Source organism: Trichechus manatus, unplaced genomic scaffold, assembly GCF_000243295.1.
Source record: "Trichechus manatus latirostris isolate Lorelei unplaced genomic scaffold, TriManLat1.0 scaffold00118, whole genome shotgun sequence".
In the NCBI taxonomy this organism is placed as follows: Eukaryota; Metazoa; Chordata; class Mammalia; order Sirenia; family Trichechidae; genus Trichechus; species Trichechus manatus.
This window is the reverse complement of record NW_004444054.1, coordinates 6,511,598-6,531,907: the sequence shown is the minus strand read 5'-3', so window position 1 is coordinate 6,531,907 and position 20,310 is coordinate 6,511,598. Positions and strand designations below refer to the sequence as shown.

Genomic DNA, 20,310 nt, shown 5'->3' with positions numbered 1-20,310 from the left:
AATAGATTTCATAACTTAGGTTTCTTAGCTTACAAGACAACACACGGGGCCACTGATTCTCTTGGATACCAAATGGGGTTTCAAAAGTTGTGATCACTGAGTTTGAAAACAAGCGGTGAGGTATATTTTGTGTTGTTTTGTTTGTTTGTTATTTGTTTTCTATTTCATTCAGTCTAAAGTTGTCTGCTGGCTGAGACTGCGTTTGCATTTGAGGCAGTGAAGGCCATTCCTTCCAATGTGCTGCTGGAATCTAGATTAGCTCAAAGTCCAGAAAGACAATGAGGGTATGCCTTAGGGCCTTAGGTGAATTTTATTCAAAGGTCTTTGTCTGAGGGATTCTTCAGTGTTGTTACGCCAAGTAAACAGTAGAGTTCCAATACCACTTGTAAACTTGTTGCATCCTTCTCAATTGACATTAATGCCACTGGAACTTCCCAAAAGCAGGGACTTGCCAATGATTTCCATATTTTCCTACCCATTATGAGTTTGTTCTTGCCCTGCCTTTCTTTACAAGGGATTTCTCTCTTAGTAACAGAGTCAAAATTCGAAGTAAAACATCACATCTAAGAAGTGTAGAACTTATGCCTTTACATGTAACTATTTTTCTAATCTAAATTGTGTAAATTAAATCCCCTTTTAATAGATTGATGTTTGGATTGCAAGTCAAAACCACACACACTTACACACACACAATATACCAGCAGACATAAAGAAGTAAAAATAAACTGTGTCTATTGTTATAAAAGAAAAAAACTTCATTAAATCTGAGGTAGTTGTGGTATCATGGGACTTAGGCCATGCTTCCCTTTCGGTTCTATAGTAGTTAAACTTCAGAATATAGGCTGAGTGTAATAGATTTTCAGCTTTGTCAAACAATTTGGATAAAACACGTTCTGAACTTTATGATAATTTCTCCAGGATCTAAACTTTTCTTCTGAAAGTCATAAATGCTGAGGACATTTTCGACACTTTTCTTATATAAGAATATTAAAAGAGTGGCACTTCTGTTGTTGCTGTTGTTGTTAATGAGTAGGAATTACAACATAGAGAGAGTTGTATGAAAAATAAGATACACCTGAGGTTATATGATGAGACATAAGGAGCTATCAAGGGAAGTTCCAGTAGAGCAGAGATTGGCAAACTACTGCCCAGCTCTTGGCCACATCAGCCTGCAACCTGTTTTTGTATAGTCCAGAGCTAAGAATATTTTTGTTTGTTTGTTTTTTAACATTTTAAAGTATTTTTTAAAAAAGCAAACAAAAAAACAGATGACAGAGATGTTTGTAACCAAAGGGGTTTAAAAGATTTACCGTCTGGTCCTTTGTAGAAAGCCGAGCACTATAATAAGGGAACCTGAATATCACATGTATTATGACAGAAGAATAATGTAATGAATTTCCATGTTGTTGCATCAAGTAAGTCAACAAAATTGCTACTGAACACTTATAATAGGTTCGTTTGAGGCTTAAAATGTTTCAATAGAGAAGAGAAAAGAATATAATCTATATCACATTTCCCTCGTTCTACAAAACTGATATATCGACATACTCAGTAATAGAAATACAACTACTATGGTTGCATTCCTTAATCTCAGGATAGAGATAATTTTATAAATCTATTAAAAAACGAGAACATTATGGGAAATTTTTAATGGTTAGCAAATTACCAGTATACAATCAGCATCAGTTAAATTTTCCCTTAAAATAATTTTCAATATTAAAATTTTAAGTAACTCAGCAGATGCTTTCCTTATTTTTTGGTCACTTGGCTTATGAAGTCCAAGCCATGACTCTAGAATATTTACATTATTAAAATAAAATTTCCAAATAAAAAGTTTCATCTTAAACAGTACAAAAATGATTTTGCTACCTTATTCTGGAATTTTACAGAATGTAATTCACATTTAGGGGGAAAAAAAAACAAACTTTTTTTTAACTCTAAATGATTAAACATTGCCTAAACTAATCTGTGTAAGTACATTTAACTGTAAATATGTAAGGGAAGTCCCAACTGTACATTTTCATAATTTAATGTGAATTTCATACAAAGCAAATTTCACCATTAAGAAAATAAAAACTTTGTTTCTACTACTGAGTGAGTATTTGTAATTACTATTTAAGCCATTTCTAGAATTTTTTTTTTTTTGTCCTCTCAGATTTTGAGATTGGTACCATTTTATCACAATATCTCTTCTTGACTTCTTTGCATGACCCTACTTGTCTAGTAAGTAATGTATCCTTTGAACAAGAGCGTCTTGTAAGGTAAATTAATGCATATTTCATGCTCTTCATATACGTAATTAGGTATTTTCTTTTCCGAAAGGCCACGTTACCAGGGAGCAATTTAAATAGTGAAAAATCCGATTTATTTTACATGTAACTCCTGCCCAGTATAAAAAATACGATCCTTTAGTTCCAGTAACCTAAAATGGATATCCCTGAACAGTCATTCATTTCTCTTTTTTTGTTAAGGATGAGTAGGTAAATATATATTGACACAATGTGAATAAGTTTGTCACTATTTATTAAAAATGTTAAATTGTACATTTTTCATAATTTCTTTCTTCATCTTAAAGATTCTTCTTTTATGAGGTTAAAGTGAGAGTTGACCAACAAATAAATGGCTAAAAATGACTAGTTTTTTCCCTTCTAAAGCACCAGTGATCTGGTCTACCTCTGGTCTTGTCCCCTGACGTGGCTGCTCATATGCATTTGTCTTCATTGTTCTCCTACGGAAACTGTGTGATGTGGAATTCCAGAAAAATCTGATCAGTGGCTTTATGTGGGATATGTCTTTCCCTTAGATTCTAATAGGGTCTTTCTTGCTTAGAGATGTGCATTTCTAACAACCATGTAATTCAGGGTTTCTCAACTTCAGAACTATTGACATTTGGAGTCAGATAATTCTTTGATGTGGGGCTGTCCTGTACATAGTAGGATGTTTAGCTGCATCCTTGGCCTCTATCCACTAGATGCCAGTAACATCACCTTCCCCAGTGTAACAATCAAAATTGTCTGCAAGCATTCCCAAATGTCTTCTCTGGGGCAAAATTGTCCTAGTTGAGAACCACTGATGTAATTATGGGAGGGAAATTCTCTCTAGTGTTATTTGCATCCGAGTTTGCATAGCTTATTACTAATGGGTACCCAGATCTCTTTCAGGCATTCAGAAATAGAAAAACATACAATAGTCTGTTTGACCTGTCCTAGTGGTGATTATACATGGCTTCCTTTGCATTTATATGTTCTATTGGTCTACGGAAATGAAGAATCCAGTCCTCTCCCATGTGACCGTTAAGGATAGTCTGTGCCAACCCAGATTTCACAAGCATTTCCGTTCCATCCATCCCAGCATTCACAGTTTCCGCAGCTACATATTCCATTCCCTGCAATAAAATGTACAGAAAGATCATTATCATGATATAAATGCAGCAAGTTAAAATGTTACAATTAACCACATCTGTCCATAATAAAAACCATTTTATTGATCTTCAACAATTTTCTTATTGTGCAGAGGTCTTTACATTTTATTAAGTAGCTACGAGAAATTTGATCTTTTAAACAATTAATGGCATTTATTTGGTACCATCATCTATATAAAACCAAAAAACCAAACCCCTTGCCATTGAGTCAATTCTGACTCATAACGACCCTACAGGACAGAGCAGAACTGCCCCATAGAGTTTCCAAGGAGCAGCTGGTGGATTCGAACTGCTGACCTTTTGGTTAGCAGCCGAGCTCCTACTATCCATCAAATAGTAACCATCTTGTGTTGTTCCAGCTCGACTCCCATGTGGTATTTTTGCTTTCCGTTAGAGAGCTAGTTATATCTGACTTATGAATAAATATCGAAAAAAAATAAAGCTGCTTAACATAATACAAGGCAAGCCAAGAAATATCTAGAAGAGGAACCTTGTAAGGAGGGGCAGAAAATGAATGTCTAGCTTAATGACACAAATAGCCACCTTTTATCTTAAGCTAGACACCAGAAGAACAAACACACACTTCTTTATTTCCCTTCTAACTTGCTAATACATTTTATAAGCAATTATTAAGGCTGAAAACTTAGGATAACAGTAGTTATTACACTTCTCAGTCTGTTTCATAACCTCTGCGCGCGCGCATACACACGCACGCGCATCATTCCCTAAAAACAACCAACCAACACTTCAACCATCTTTGAACTGTTGGTAATTGGGTACAGTTTAAAGTGATATTCTAGTACCTGCACGATGCTCACAATAAAATGGTTATCAAGATAATTCTTTCCTCTCGTCAATATTTACCTTCATAGGTGTGACTTTTCAGGGGCAGAGGGAGGGCAAGAGAAACTACTTTGTGGAAGTTTCCCAACAATCATACCAATTGATTTCGTTCTTTTATATTCTTCTATTCCTGGGAATAATTTGGCTTATTCCCAATGCCCGCCTCCCCTTGTTTAGTTACTTCATAGGAAGCGATGGATCTTGATTACATGGAAGTTCTCCTGTTCTTCCATCCAAAGCATTATGTGGTGGATATAATCTGGCTTTATTGTAAACTGTGGCATAGAACGAAGAAGAGTGGGTTAATACTGCACCTGTACAAATAAGACCATCATACTTGTCGCAGTCCCTGTCATCACAGTCACAGAATTCCCCGGAAATGTACCATTCCTGGGTAGAACAAATGCACTTTCCACAGTGACAAGAACCTGAAATTACAAAGAGTATTAGTCACAGACCCTGTATAACTAAAGGTTTCAGTCTAGAATAGAATATGGTCGATGCACTGACAAAGGTAAAAGCTTTTTGAATACCCGGTGGCTCAGAGGGGGGCTTTCCTGACTATAATTCACAAAGGTTATCCAGGAAAGGCTTCATTATAGATCTAGACAGTTGCAACTAGCCTTGAGCAAATGTTCCCTGGCTGAGTCTGGAGAAAATGTCAATGAGGGTGAAACGTGGCTAATTCTTGTAGATAGCCTTTCCAAAAGGAGTTAAAAAATAACTGTATTATTCTTTAAATTGAATTATGCTTTAAAAGTGTCTGCTATTTAAAGGAATCTAATAATAAGTTCTATTAAGTGAGGATGCACCTTATAATCAAAACGACTTCCAAATTATTGTACTTGTAATTTTGGAGTTTTGTTTACATGGTTTTCTGAAAGTAGGGGCATGCCTGTATATTAAGTGCCTAACTGAACTGCTGAAAATGCACACACAATAGGGCATGTATGTTTTGCTTATCAGACACCTGTCCTCAGGAGTCCCTGTCATAATTAACCCCCCTCAAAATGTTCACACTTTATGAGGTTCCAAGTTTGACCACCTTTCCCACTGTTTCTCGCATTTCTCCTATGATTTCCTACCAAATTAAAAAATTTCCCCTTTGGGTATTAAAATAGGTTGGGTTACTGAGCAACAATTTTATTAATGATATCTTTAAAAGCAAAGAAAATATATTGTTTAAATGGTCTCACAAAGAGAAGAAAATTCTCTCAGTCTAAAAGTCTTTATATAACAGGTGATGAGTCCTCACGTGGCAAAATTACTTCTACAACAGCAGTAATGACAGCCAAGAATGCTGGTAACCTTAAAATTAAACACACAAAGGATTTCTTCTTGCTTGCATTTGCTAGAGTTGCTTGTTCCTTCCTAGTATGCTTCCCTGTTTCCGAAAGAGGGGTATCATTAATATTTTCAGGTCAAAAATCACTTTAAGAGAAAATGAGTAGACAAAATCTTGACATATTTAACCAAATTCCAGACTTGATAAATTCAGAATATACTGGGGGAGGGGAAGTAGGAAATAATCTAAACAATCTAGTATTTAAAAATGGGTTAATAATCTGGATGATTAACATGATTAGGGAAGTTATAGTTGTTGGCATTTTACGAAAGGAGTCACATCAATGTGTCCTAAGCATGAACACTATGTGATATTTCATGTCATGGAAACTGCTATATGCATTTTAGCTGTAAGAATTCCCAACGGTCAAATTAAACTCTCATCATTCCTTGCCACACTTCTCAAAGCAAGGGAGATACATTTATATGCTAAGAATTGTATTTCTAATTATTTTTAACTTCTTGTTTGGCCACAGCATGATTTTACTTATTCTTGACTTATGTTCCTGAGTGTCTAGGCTGATTTTCATGTTCTTGGGCAAAATCTAGACAAATGTCAGTTCTGATGAGTGAGAGCCTGGTGGCTTCTCAGGACCCAGTGAGCTGGCTCTCCTAGGTCAGTCTCCAAGGAATGGTGGCTCCCTCTTGGCCTCATCCAGGTACAAAATTTCCTTATGGTACAAATTTTTTTCTCCTGATTTTAAAGACTTTCTTTCAAATTTCCAGGCATGGAATTGTTCAACCCTCAACTGCTTAACAAATGATTAGCAAACCTCTGCTAATGAGGAAAACTCGTGGTGTGTCATTGACCGCCAGACAACTTTTCTCAGAAGGCATCCTACTTAGTGTTTTATTTCCATCATTACCTGTTGCCCTTGAGTCGATTCCGACTCATAGAGACCCAGTAGGACAGAGTAGAACTGCCCCATAGAGTTTCCAAGAAGCCCCTGGTGGATTCAAACTGCCAGCCTTTTGGTTAGCGGCCGTAGCACTTAACCACTACACCACCACGGTTTCCATCATTAGAGGAAGATTAATTATTTGGAGAATTTGCCTGTTTTTAGTTGTTTCTAAAATAATTTCTCCTTTACATTGCAACATTATTTCTACAACAACAGTAAATGGTTTTATACATCAGCGTACTCCACGATATTCAGGTATGACACATAGAATATTTTTTTATTTATATTTTTTAAATTTTGTTACAATTCATGAACAGATCTCACATTTCACCTTAAAACTCAACCCCTGGCTTTAGAACTGTTCCAATAACTGCTCTTCCTTTGGGAATGCTTTAGCTTCAGGCCATAGCAAAGTATTTTCCTAAAACTGGTAAGCTCACCTAAAAGTTAATGAGGTATATATTAATAGACCATTTGGAGAGTCAATTCCACTTCCCAAAGTTATTAGTAACTGAACATTTTGGAAAGAAAAATGAGGACTGACTTTGTATATCCCATAAAACACTAGCTTTAAGTCAGCCTTTTTTTCCAACTGTGCTGTGCTCTCCTCCTTGTCAATGTTCAGTGCGTCTTAGAGATAGGAAATTTTTCTACTGCTTGTGATACTAGGAATTGCATAGCATGTAACAATAGCACAGTGTGAGAGTTAATAGGACCAATTATAGCACCTTCTTATAGAGAGCTCTGGCTGTTTTAATCAAAAACAGGGGTCAAATTGCCTCTCAGGATAGGGATACATTTAGGAAGGGGATTGTCAGACAGACATAGGCTACATGACTGTCAAAAGGTGGGCAATTGTTCAGCTCAGCTGGCTGGGACTCAGTTATGCTCCTGAGACTCAGTCCAGCCCAGGGGAGCAGCTGGCTGGTCTTCTCAAGAGTTCTAGTGCAGTAAGTCCGTGTTCACAGCACCATTAATCCATGCACTTTCTCAGTATAAGGACCCTTAAGAATGCTCTGAATCCCTGTGCCTCTTACTGGCTTCCATTCCTGGGGAATCAGCCACTTGTCCTCAGAGCATCCTATGACTTAAGAAGGGGAGAGAATAAAGTTCTTTTGCCACGAAAGATGAGAAAATGGAAGTATATACAGACAGGATAAGCAAATTGCCCAAGCCCCACAGGCAACAAACCACAAATTTAACCTAAGAGTTTGATTTGCTTCAGTGTACTCTTGTGTTCACTTATCTGTGATGCCTCTCACAGTAAAAACATTCATATCGCTTTAAACATGAGTTGTTTGTTCCTGCAGAGCTGAGTAGACAGCCAGGTTGGATGAGATAGCTAGAACACTTGGCTAAGGTAAATTTTACAAAGCAAAATTTTGGCACTTACTCTTCTCTTGGAGTGGTGGAGATGGTGGGTGTGTGCGTGCGTGTGTGTGTGTGTGTGTGTGTGTGTGTACTATGGACTTATCAGGATGATGTGGGACCCTACAAGTACCATCGTGAGGGTTTAAGAAGACCTTTAATGACAGACGTGTCAAGCCATTGCCATACAGCAGCGTCTTTAAAAGTATTGGAGGTGATTACCTGGATCTAGCTGCAAGCAATCAAGGCGAAAGTGTTCTTGTGTGTACTCTTCGATCCAAATAAATAAATCCCCGGGCAAACAAACAAAAGCGTATGAACTATACCATGTATTCTGTAAAGGTAGCTAAACGTAGGGCAGACCTGGCCACTAAACTCATCTCTTTTGGGTATTCACAAAAACGATTTGAGCCTAAGGGCAAGGCACCTTTGTCAGTTGCCCCATTGATCACATCGGCATTTCTTTTCCACTCATCGAGCCTGGCAAAATGCTGCAACCTGACACCCCAGCAGGCAGTTTTCACTATTGTCCTAACTACTCCATCTGTTATGAAGGTCACAACAATGTATCTTGTTTTAAATTTTTCTATGGAGTGATTTATTGTCTTGGCTATAAATTTGTAAAGAAATAAAACGCTATTTCTTCATCGTCTCCTGAGGTGACAGCTTTATTCACAGCTCACCGGAAGGGCGTGTTTCAGACTAGTCTCTGTGTGGAAACACTTGGCTCTGTACTGGCCACTAAGTGGTGCGCCATGACGCTCTCAATGCCACTGCTCACATCTGCTCCATAATCAGAGAGGAAAAACACTCCAGACGTCCTTTGAGATAATCAGGGTCAGGGGTTTGCACTGAAAAGCCTGAGAAAAAATTATAGGGGATTCTGACAAGACCATGAGATCTATCAAAAAAGTACATTGTCCCAGTCAAATAATTTGGAACAGATTTCTCTTTTGACTATCACGTTGAAGAGTCTTATTCAACTTTGTGAGCTACTTTTCCTGTGGGTCTCAGGGTGGGGTGCAGGAGGGTACTCTCCGTAGTGAGCAGGAGTAACCTCACCACCCCCACCATCCTCTGTGCCTATGATAGATCACAGTTCCATTATCTCGGTCCTAGTCCCTTTCTGGAGCCCTGGTGGCACAGTGGTTAAACATTCTACTGCTAACCAAAAGGTGGGCAGTTCGAATCCAACCGCTGCTCCTTGGAAACCCTATGGGGCAGTTCTACTCTGTCCTATAGGGTCACTATGAGTCAGAATCGACTCAACAGCAACGAGTAGTCCCTTTCTTCATCTACAACCCAGTACTGATATCTCCAGAACAGGATGAAAGAAAGCAGCCAGCATCCAACTGGTGCCTACGTTATGAATGCCCATTGCTAGCATGAGCACTAAAATGTGCAGCCTTGGGGCAGCTTTTACGTTCCGTTTTGAGTTTAAAGACTCTAAAACTCTCCAGTCTGTACCCACGGAAGGATACACATGTATTTTAAGGCAAATATGCTTTTCAATCCTTTACTGAAGTCTGGATATATTTCTACCACCCAAAGCAAAAAATTTGAAAAGCAGTAACCAGAGAGATTTTGCTTTGTTTTATTCCAGGAAATGTCTTTGGGTCAATATTGAGTTAATGGGTTTTTTTTTTTTTTTTTTTGGCATTTTCTACATTTATGATGCTAAAAATTGAGACTTTCTCCCCAGAATGTAATGACTTTAATTAGAATGCTTATTTCTTGACACTGAAACTAATCTGGTGAGCATGGCTGTGTATGCTTGTCCTATACCTGCAATTGGATACGACTTAGTGAAGACCTGCTAACGGACAATTTTAATGGTTTGCTGGTTTGTCTAATAAACACACATGCACACACTGGCTGACTTTTAAACTAAATAAATGTAAACAAGCACTGTAGTGTTTTAGTATAAATAGGTGTTCTCATTGGGTTGAGTTTCTGTGAAAAGTTTATATCTTTACTCCAGTGATACTGCTATTATGGAAAAACTTACCAAAAAATACCTAAATTTTAGATATCTGTGTTTGGAAATAACTGCCTAATGCTCATAAAAATAATATACCTGATGCAGAAAAATGAACCATCCTCAGTATAGTTTCTAAACTTAAGTCACTCTCCGATCTGATGGCATTTCCTTTCCCCCCTTATACTTCCCCCTCACAGGCTAATTCCATCCCTACCTACTCTCCTGCTTTTCATTGTTGACCTCTTCCTCTCAGGTCCTTCCCCTTGCCACCCTTCGTCTTTCTCTTCTAACGTCTTTTGCCCCCTTTTTGGATCTGCCAGCACAGCTTCAACCAAGAGCAGGTGTTTTAGGAGCCAAGGCCCCCAGAGAACAGAACTGGTGGAAGGTTTGTTCAGGGCTTGGATTAGATTGAATGTAATGGAGGAACAAACTGATTTCTTTAAACTTGTTAGAGTACCACCTGACTGCTGTAATTGCATTAGGTTGATGGCTTCTTTTTCTAAGCACTGAAAACACAAATCCCAAGCACACATTTTCTGGAAGCCAAGGACATGGTTGTCTATAGAAATAGGTTTGTCTGCATCGATTTCCAACCTTCCTCCAGCACCATATGTGGTCACAGCATCCGTCTGCTTTTGACTTTGAAGTTCTGTCACAAAGCCTCTTTCAACCTGATAGCATTTACATTGAGGGACAGGTTAAGGAATATCCGCCATTTAGGGCCACATTACCCATGGCACGTCTTGATTCCAAGTACTCCTTCATGTACCCCAGTGTCACTGGTGAGGGTCTATAGTGACACTAGACTGTCTATCTGATTCACATTTACTTCACTTTGTCTTCCTCAAAAAGATATTTAAATGCTAATCCTGACCCAGGGTAGATGTTTGAGGATAGGTACAGCTATAGCCAAGGCTGTTGCTTGTCTGAAAAGAGGGGTTGTCTGCCTACAAAGGAGCATGGAGGCTACTGAGTTGAAGAGGAGGGTGGAGAAGCTCCTTAAAACACAGCTCCATACAGGTCAGTGCCTGAAGATTCCGTGAGAATCCTGTGCACTTCCTGTGGGTTCCTGGGCACTAGTAAAGAAGAGCATGACATCATCTTAGATGGTGCCATATGCACCATGACAGCATGATTTTGAAAGTCCCTTCAAGAAATTTGTACTGAAAAATCAAAATCAAGGTGTCCACAATTTAATCTAGAAATATGCTTTGCCCCCCAAAAGAATTCAGGTCTAAGAGTGTGTGTGTGTGCGCGTGTGTGTGTTGGGGGAAGGGTATTGAGAAGAGTTGCTTTTTCTTGAGTCTGTTTCTGTGGTAAATGCTTGATTGGGTGAGGGACTTCTTGTCAACCAACCTGTAGGTTATAACCATTTATCATTAATTTTTTTTATATTAGATTATACATGCACGTTTGGAATAATTGGCGATTTTTAGTGCAAAGGAAATTGCACCAAAATTTTGGGATTTACATACTTTTTCTTTTTAATGAAACTAAACATTTAGTCTCCTTTTATGTCTTTTTAACACTCCAGCCCGCCTCTTTCACACACATTTATCGACATAATTTACCTTCAGAAGTTTCAGTAGGGAGAGTTGCTGGCAGTTCAGTCAATTGTGATCACTGCCGTTCTGGGCTGTGCTATTTCGGAAGTGAACTCAGAAAGTATCCTTTGCTTTTGCTTTTTTTTTTTTTTTTTTGGTCCTTTAAGTGCCCACTATATTATGTTGTCCTTTCTTTTCTTTTCTTTTTTTTAACAAAAGCACTAATTTTATTCAGCAATAATGTTGCTCACAAGTGACTGAAAATCATTTTGTACAAAACTCATCTCACACATTTCATTTTCTTAGATCCTAAACGTCATGTGGTTTATTTTCAAGCTTAAAATGTGGCGCAGGCTGAGGACGACGTGGTTTTCATTCACACAGAGTGCAGTCTAGAAAAGATGGTTGCTACTTGCCGCTCTACAAACCATGTGTCAGATCAGGAATCCAGTCCAAGCACCGGCACAGATACTCACCCTTTCCCGAGCACAATATGCCATCTGCTGACTCACACAAACTCTTGCTTTGTTCTTCCGTCATGTTGCACTTCTGCGGGTGCTGGCAGAGGGTCCCAAACCATCCTTTCTCACAAATGCAGTGACCACAGGAACATGTACCACGGCCTGTGAGGGAGGGAGCAGGAGGTGCGTAGGTGGAGGGTGAGAGAAGGAGAACGGGTGAATAACCAACTGAATCAGAGTGTCTACAAAAGAAATATATAAACCTCAGGATCTTGTTTTTTTAACAAACACCCTTTCCCTTTTTGCATAGTCAGTGTTGCATGTGATTGTTTAAAAGAACGTCACAGCAGAGCCCTAGCTTCCTCTTATTCATCTGGATGAAGGTAGCATAGGCGACAGACTCAAGAGAAAAAGAAACCTTAGGATAGTTTAACGTGGAATTATACTATCTTTTCACAATAATAAATATTTCCTCATTTGCATTTTTATCTGTATGGAGTCTTAGCACTGTTCTACATTGTACATTCCGAGACATCCACACGTTTGCAGGCTAGTCACGTTACCATTGCTTGCAGTGTTTATTGATTGCCCTCCTCTTGCTTCCTAATAAAAACAAAAGGTTAACTTCCATGCCAATGACATCCAGCATCATATTACTTTACTCTCTACTCACTAATAAGAACAGATATGAGTGTAAGTAATAGCTTCATTCAATTGTTATTATATAGAACTTTAAAACAGCATGAGACTTGGGTTGACATATGACACATTTTTTCCTCTTTTTGATTCTGAGATTGGCCCCTGGTTTTTGTGATCTGTTTATCTTGTGGTATGTATATACAATATTGTATTTGTGACAATTATGTTGGCATATACGCTTGCTTAGTCACTTGCCACCAACATCCCAGTAGATCGTATCATCTTCCATTTTATTTTCTTGCTTCCACTAGCACTTTATTCTTTTACCTGATACGTGCACTACCTTACACCCCGATCTCTCAAATCCGCTATGTGTTTGGCAAAGATTTACTGAATATCTATTATGAACAGAATATTTTACTAGGCATTAGGGGATAAAAAGTCAAGCATGACGGACACAGTGGTTCCTGCCCTACTCCCAGAGGCACATACAGTCTTCATTCAGACCAATCTGGATTTGTTGACATCGTGTGTCTTGACCATTTGCTTTGCCTGACCTTCAAGAGTAAGCCGTGTTTCTTCTTCCCCCTCCTACACTCAGCTCCACACAAGGAAGGATCAATTATTTGCAATACATTGTTATGATTAATTAATTTAACTACTCATGAATCCAGATAATGGTTTTCCATAACACATGATCATCTGGAAGTTAAAAGAAAGCAAATGGGGTACAAATTCAAAGAGAGTTTTCTTAAAAGACATATTTCCAACAACCTCTCATCCATAAGCTGTTTAATTGTATTTAATCTCACTACAGCCCATTGAGTGGTATTATCCCTGTTTTACAGTCAGGAAACTGAGGCTCAGAGAGATCAAGTAATTTTCCCCCAAATCGCATAGCTCAACCGCACAGGGTCAGAATTTGACTCTAGCTCCTCTGACTTAATGCCCCACCTTTTTCCACTGTGTCACATTGTGTCTATACTGCATTTGGGAAATAAACAATGCTATCAGTTTGAGACATCCATAAACCAAAAAACAAACCAGAAAACAAACCCACTGCCGTCGAGTTGATTCCGACTCATAGTGACCCTATAGAACTGCTCCATAGGGCTTACAGTGCTGTAAATCTTTATGGAAGCAGGCAACTACATCTTTCTTTCCCAGAACAGCTGGAGGATTCAAACTGTTGACCTTTCAGTTAAGCAGCTGAGTGCTTAACCACTGTGCCACCAGGGCTCCTTGAGACATCCATAGCTTTTTCTTAGCTCCCATCCTTCAAAAAGCACTGCAGCATTTGAAGGTAGACATTTGACATTCATGGGCACTTTCTCCTTAAAACTATCTCCTATATTGACTTTCATGATGCTAGGCTTTTCCTCATCTCTTTAACAATTCCCCTTTCTCTTCAGCTATTCTTCTGCTTTCTTTCTAACACAAAAAATGTAGACACACCCAACTGTCTATCCTGAGTCATCTTCTTTTACCTCTCTATAATATTTTCTTCAAAAAATTCATCAGATCACAGGATTTAAGACCACAAATCACAGTGATCACAGGGCTGTATCTCTAAATCTCTCCCAACCTCCACTACTGTGGTTGCATACCTTGTGTCCTATTAGTATCCTGAATTATAATTCTGGATCTTCATCTACATATATAATTTTCTTTCCAAAACCTACCCTTCTGTATTGCCTATTTCTTTTAATGGCACTATCGTCCTTCCAATTAAACAGTCAGAAAGTTTTGAATCTTACTTGAATCTCCCTCGCTTCACTCATCTAAAAAGTTGCCAAGTTCTGTTGAAGCTATCTTTGTAATATCTACTTATATCGCCCTCCTAAACCTTTAAAAAAGCTTCCTAGCATGTCCTGCTCCAATATTCTTGCTCACAGCTTCCTATTGCACACCTCTGTTCACATTACAGCCTTCTTCTCCAGCCCTTTTTTGACTCCTTGATGCTTATGACGCTTGGCTACTAACTGAAAGTTTGGCAGTTCAAATCCACCCAGAGGCTCCGTGGAAGAAAGACCTGACAAAGACTGGCGGGGGGTGGGGGGAATAAAAACATTGCCATGGAGTCAATTCCGACTCATAGCAACCCTATAGAACAGAGAAGAACTGTCCCATAGGGTTTCCAAGGTTGTAATCTTTACAGAGGAGCCCTGTTGGTGCAGGAGTTAAGAGAGAGGCTGCTAACAAAAAGGTTGGCAGTTTGAATCAACCAGCCACTCCTTGGAAACCCTATGGGAACTTCTACTCTGTCCTGTATGGTCACTATGAGTCAGAATCGAACTGATGGCAATGGATTTTTTTTTTTTTTTTTGGAGTGTTTACGGAAGCAGACTGCTACATCTTTCTCCCATGGAGTGGCTGGAGGGTTTGAACTGCCAACCTTTTGGTGAGCTGCAGAGTGCTTAATCACTGCCAACACCAGGGCTTTTTCCATAAAGATTGCAGCCAAGAAAACTCTATGGGGCAGAGGAGTTCTGGTCAATACAGTGCCTTAGACATATGCACCATAACGACCCCCTGACAAAAAAGACTTGAGAAACTAGGTAAAATAGACACAAGAAATGACATGGGGTCCCAGAGCATCAAGCAGAGAGTTAAAGAAACAGGTGAGCACCGTTTGGAAGGACAGACAGGACGAGTTCAGCAGGAAAATAGAGATTCGCAGATCGACTGCGCCTGGCCTGCCGGTGGGCAGGGAGCAAGCAGCGTGGTCATTTTGGGATGGCATCTGAACTACAACCCAGAGTGAGGAACCCAGGAAAACGACTGCAAAGAGAGCAAGGTTAGTGGCAGACATTCTGTGCAAACAACCAGGGCAGAAACAAGGTAGGTAGGATGCAACCAGGGACAGGGCACCCCTGGGGGAAGCTCAGGAGTGGTATAGCTTTGAAATTAGGAAACTATGGGGAAGTGCCTCTAAAACAAGTGAAACAGACTGAGTTCTCTGAGCCCTAGAGAGGGAGAAAGTGTAAACAGGGAGTGCACAATTACGGAGGAGTAGAGAAACAGAGCAGCAGGTGAGAGCTCCAGCCCCTCTGGTGAGTTCAAGAAGGGAGAAAGCTAGGTATTAGTGCAGGGACTGCTTGTTGGTGGAGGCACCCGGCCATTTATATCGGAGCCACTCAGTGAAAAGTTAACCCTGAGAAAAACTAGAACCCCCACCCCAGAATTGGCCCTGCACAAGCAGTAACCCCACCTGCCATCAGCCTTACAATGTTCCCTGAGGGGCAAGCACACTGACCCAAGCCTCACAAGCTTGGTCCCGCCCACCACCCCCTCCCTGAGGCACAGGTTGCTTGCATTTATACTCCCAAGCTCCACCCACCACCCTCTCCTGGAGGCTTACACTTGTGCTTTCAAGTCCAACCCCGCCTACCACCCCCTCTAGGAGGCGCAGGCTACTCCTACTTGTACTTGCTAGCCTGGCCACGCCCACCACCTCCTCCCTGAGACACAGCAGGCCCTACCTGATACAGGAAAGCCCAACCAGAGCCATTGCCTCTCCCTGAGGAGTAGAGAGAAAAGCTCAAAGCTGGCAATGCCAGCTATGCCCTTCCTGAAACACAGGAGGCTCTTGCTGAGGCACACAAGCCCAGCCACACCCACCACCCTCTCCTGGAGGAGCAGGCTGCTTGCACTTATCTGCACAAGCCTGGTCATGTCCGCCACCCCCCTCTCTGAGACACAGAAGGACCTAACTCATGTGTGCAAGTGCAACCACACCCATCACATTTCCCTGAGGTGCAAGAAGCCCTCACTGAAGGTTACAAGCCCAGACAGGCCTATCTTTCCCTCCTTGAGGTGCAGGCACTCCATGTGTGTGTTAAAGCCTGGCCCAACCAACCACTCCTTCCTGAGGTGCAAGCAACTCATACTTCTTGTGTGAGCCTGGCCCAACCACCTGGTGACTGGTAAAATGTGCACACTCACCCTTACTACCTAGCAACCAGTGGTACACACATACAGAGCTCAATCCAGGACTGGCAAGAATGGTCACTGCACCCATGCCCTGGTGACTGGCCAAACAGACACATCACCTCATCAGCAATACCAGTCACATCCTGACAGGCACCACTTTCACCCCTGCCAAACAATGAGCAGGAGCTCCTAGTACCCACATCCACCATCTGCCCAGCTGTACTATCACACATCCCCTACTCAAACAGTTCCTGCAGGTCATCTGTGCTTTCACTGAAAGCTCTCGATACCCCATCACCTACTGAGATGCCAATTTGTGCATGAACAGTGGGCTTGCCCCATCCATTTGGATAGCACTCCTTCATAGCAGACATGGAGATGTCCTGACCTGACCTCCAGAGAACGCACTAACTGCTAGCACCAACTTGGAAAGACCTCATGGTCCCACAAGGGCTGTGGAGGGATCTTGACCACCCGACACCTGTCACCCAATATCAGGGGAAGAACTTGCTCTCCCACCTCCACAATCCAGTGAGGGAAGACATACAGGCCTAACCACAGAGGACATACACATGGGTGTTACCCACCATACCCACTAATGAGAGGAAATCACTCCCAGCCAAAATATACCACCATAGTCACACATAGATCAGAACCACAAAACAACAATTAAAATACTGCAAAGGAAGAAAGACATTCTAAAGTGAAGGAGAAGAAACAAAGATCCAGATGCATCAAAAAAACAAACAGAAAAACCCAGCACAAAACAAACAAATATACAATCAATAAAGAACTATAAATAAATAAATTAACACCTTAATGTCTCAGAGACAACAGACAATAAAAATCATATGAACAAACAAGATAAGATGCCGCAAACAAATGAGCAAAAGAAAAGGTCCGAAAACATTCCTGAGGAAGAAATGTTAGTAGAACTACTTGATAAGGAATTCAAAATACATATATAGGGTCCTCAAAGAAATCAAGGAAAACAGACAAAATCCTAGAAGAATTCAGGAAAACAATACAAGAACAAAATGAAAAAATAAATAGATAATTAAAAACCATATAAAAACATCAACTAGAAATCCAGAAGTTTAACAATAAAATATCAGAAATGGATAACTCAGTGAAAGGACATAGAAGTAGAATTGAAGCAATGGAGGAAAGAATCAATGAAATAGAAGACAAATGCCCTAATACTAATCTGTTTGAGGAACAAATGGAAACAAAGAATGAAGAAAGCCTAAGAGAATACTATCAAGGGGAAGAATTTGCACATAATTGGAACTCCAGAAGATGAGAGAAAAAAAAAGGCACAGAGAGAATTTTTGAAGACTTATTGACAGAAAGCTTCCTTAATATCATGAAAAATGAGACGTTTTCCATCCAAGAAGCACAGTGAACCCTATACAGAATAGGCTTCAAAAGAAAATCACCAACACATATTATAATCAAACTTTCCAAAATCAAAGACAAAGAAAGAATCATATATACAGCAAAATTGTCTTTCAAGTATGATGGTGAAACTAGGAGATTACCAGATAAACAGAAATTCTGGAATTTATAAAATCCAGACCAATCTTACAAGAAATATTAAAGGGAGTCCTTCAAACAGAGAACAAACAACATCAGAAAACGACCTGAGATTAAGACACATGACAGCATCACACAGATACCAACAAAGACAAGAAATTCTAAAATATAAAATAAAGCTGCAGAACTGAAAACAGGAAACCAGAGATGCCAATCTGTAAACAACAACTTCAAAACAAAAAGGGTGAATAAATGGTGTAGTTATAGAATTTCCATTTGAAGAGGAAGTCAAGGCAATATCAAGATATAACAGACTGTTTTAAACTTAGGGAAAAAAAGGTAAATTTCAGAGTAACCACAAAGAAAATCAATGAATCTACTCATCAAAGTAGAGAAGAAGGAAATCAAAAAGACTCAGCAAACATAAAATCAACAACAATGAAGGAATAAAAAAAAAACAAACCCATAAACAAAAAGAACTCAGCATAGAAAATTAAATGTGACAAAGAGACCATTAACACCACAATAAAAAGCATAACAAAGTGGCAGCAGTAAATTCATACCTATTGATAATCACACTGAATATAAACGGTTTAAATGCACCAGTCAAGAGACAGAAAGTGGCAGAATGGATTAAAAAAAAATGATCTATCAAAATGTTGGCTACCAGAGATACACCTTAGACACAAAGACATAAATAGGTTAAATATCAAAGGATGGAAAAATATATATCATGCAGGCAGTAACCAAAAAAGAGCCGAAGTGGCAATAAAATCTCTGATAAAATAGACTTTAAGTCAAAATCCATCATTACAGATAAGGAAGGGCATTATATAATGATTAAAGGATCAATCCACCAAGAGGACATAACCATAATAAATATTTATGCACTCAGTGACAGAACTCCACAATACATAAAACAAACTATAACAGAACTGAAAAGAGAAATGAATAATTCTTAATTTATTCTATGAAGCCAGCATAACTCTTATACCAAAGCCTGGCAAAGATACCACTAACAAAGAAAATTACAGACCAATATTCCTCATGAATATAGATGCAAATATTTTCAACAAAATTCTAGCCAACAGAATTCAACAGCATATCAAAAAAATAATACACCATAATAAAGTGGGATTCATAACAGGGATGCAAGGATGGTTCACCATTAGAAAATCAATCAACATAATTCACCACATAAATAAAACAAAGGAAAAGAATCACATGATCATTTCAATTGACATAGAATGAAGGAAACCAAAGACTCAAAGAAGAAACTAGTCCACAGGACTGATAGCCCACATGAACCATTGCTTCATCTAGCCTGAAACCAGAACTAGATGGTACCCAGTTATTGGTACCAATCATTCTGACCAGTGGCACAATAGAAGGTCTCTGATAGAAAGGGAGAAAAATGTAGAACAAAACTAAAATTCCTAAAAAAGGCCAAACTTACTGGACTGAGAGACACTAGAGGAACCCCTGAGACTATTGCCCTAAGATACCCTTTGAACATGGAACTGAAGCCATTCCTGATGGTCACGCTTCATCCAAATAATAGATTGGCTTATAAAATAAACAATACCACCTGTGAATAGTGTGCTCCCTTAAATAATCCCCTATATGAACCCAAATGGTCAACATTTACCGTAAAACATAGATGAGAAGCTAAGGAGGGGCAGGGAAGCTAGATTAATGGAAACAAAACAGAAAGAATGGAAATAACGAGAATATTGACACATTATAAAAAATATAACCAATGCCATGGAACAAGTTGTACAAAAACTGTTAAATGGGAACCTAATTTGCTAAGTAAATTTCAGCTAAAACACAATAAAATATTTTAAAAAAGCTTATGGGGCAGTTCTTCTGTGTCACATGGGATCACTATGAGTTGAAATCGACTCAACAGCGCCTAACAACAACAATGCTTATGGGAGGTCCCCAGGTGGCACAAACGATTTGCACTCAACTACTAACTGAAAGATTGGCAGTTTGAATCCATTCAGTGGTGACGTGAAAGAAAGTCCTGGGCATCTACTTCCTTAAGATTACAGTCATTGAAAACCTTACGGAGTGCAAGTCTGCTCTGAAACATGATGACTCTCCTTTAATCAAAACTGGCTCAAGAGCAATGAGTTTGGTTTGGGTTTAATGCTGACAGGATGACGTTCACCTCCTTTAGCCTCTCTTACATTTTTGGCTCCTGAAAAATAGAGTCTCAAACTACTTTTCCAAACTTTCTCCTTCTCTCCCCTTCTCCCTTTCACATACTTCTTGATCTAACCTAACTGACGATGTTCCTTCTATAAAAATTTTCCACACCTTTCTGGCTTCA

The 20,310-nt window shown here is 39.4% G+C and overlaps 1 protein-coding gene across 4 annotated transcripts in view; it reads right to left on the bottom strand.

The window, feature by feature from the left end:
- Positions 1–2,820: 2,820 nt before the first annotated feature.
- Positions 2,821–20,310, bottom strand: part of ITGBL1 (integrin subunit beta like 1) — a 311,082-nt gene continuing 293,592 nt past the window's right edge. For 2 of the 4 annotated variants that reach the window (XM_023738528.1, XM_023738529.1), the window contains 2 exons: positions 11,880–12,026; positions 4,313–4,692 (listed from right to left, as the gene is read on the bottom strand). In XM_023738528.1, coding sequence (XP_023594296.1) covers positions 4,442–4,692; positions 11,880–12,026 — 398 coding nt within the window. In that variant the 3' untranslated portion in view covers positions 4,313–4,441. Of the gene's footprint in view, positions 3,386–4,312; positions 4,693–11,879; positions 12,027–20,310 lie in introns of those variants that run through there. The other 2 variants (XM_004384168.1, XM_004384167.1) reach the window with 2 other exon arrangements.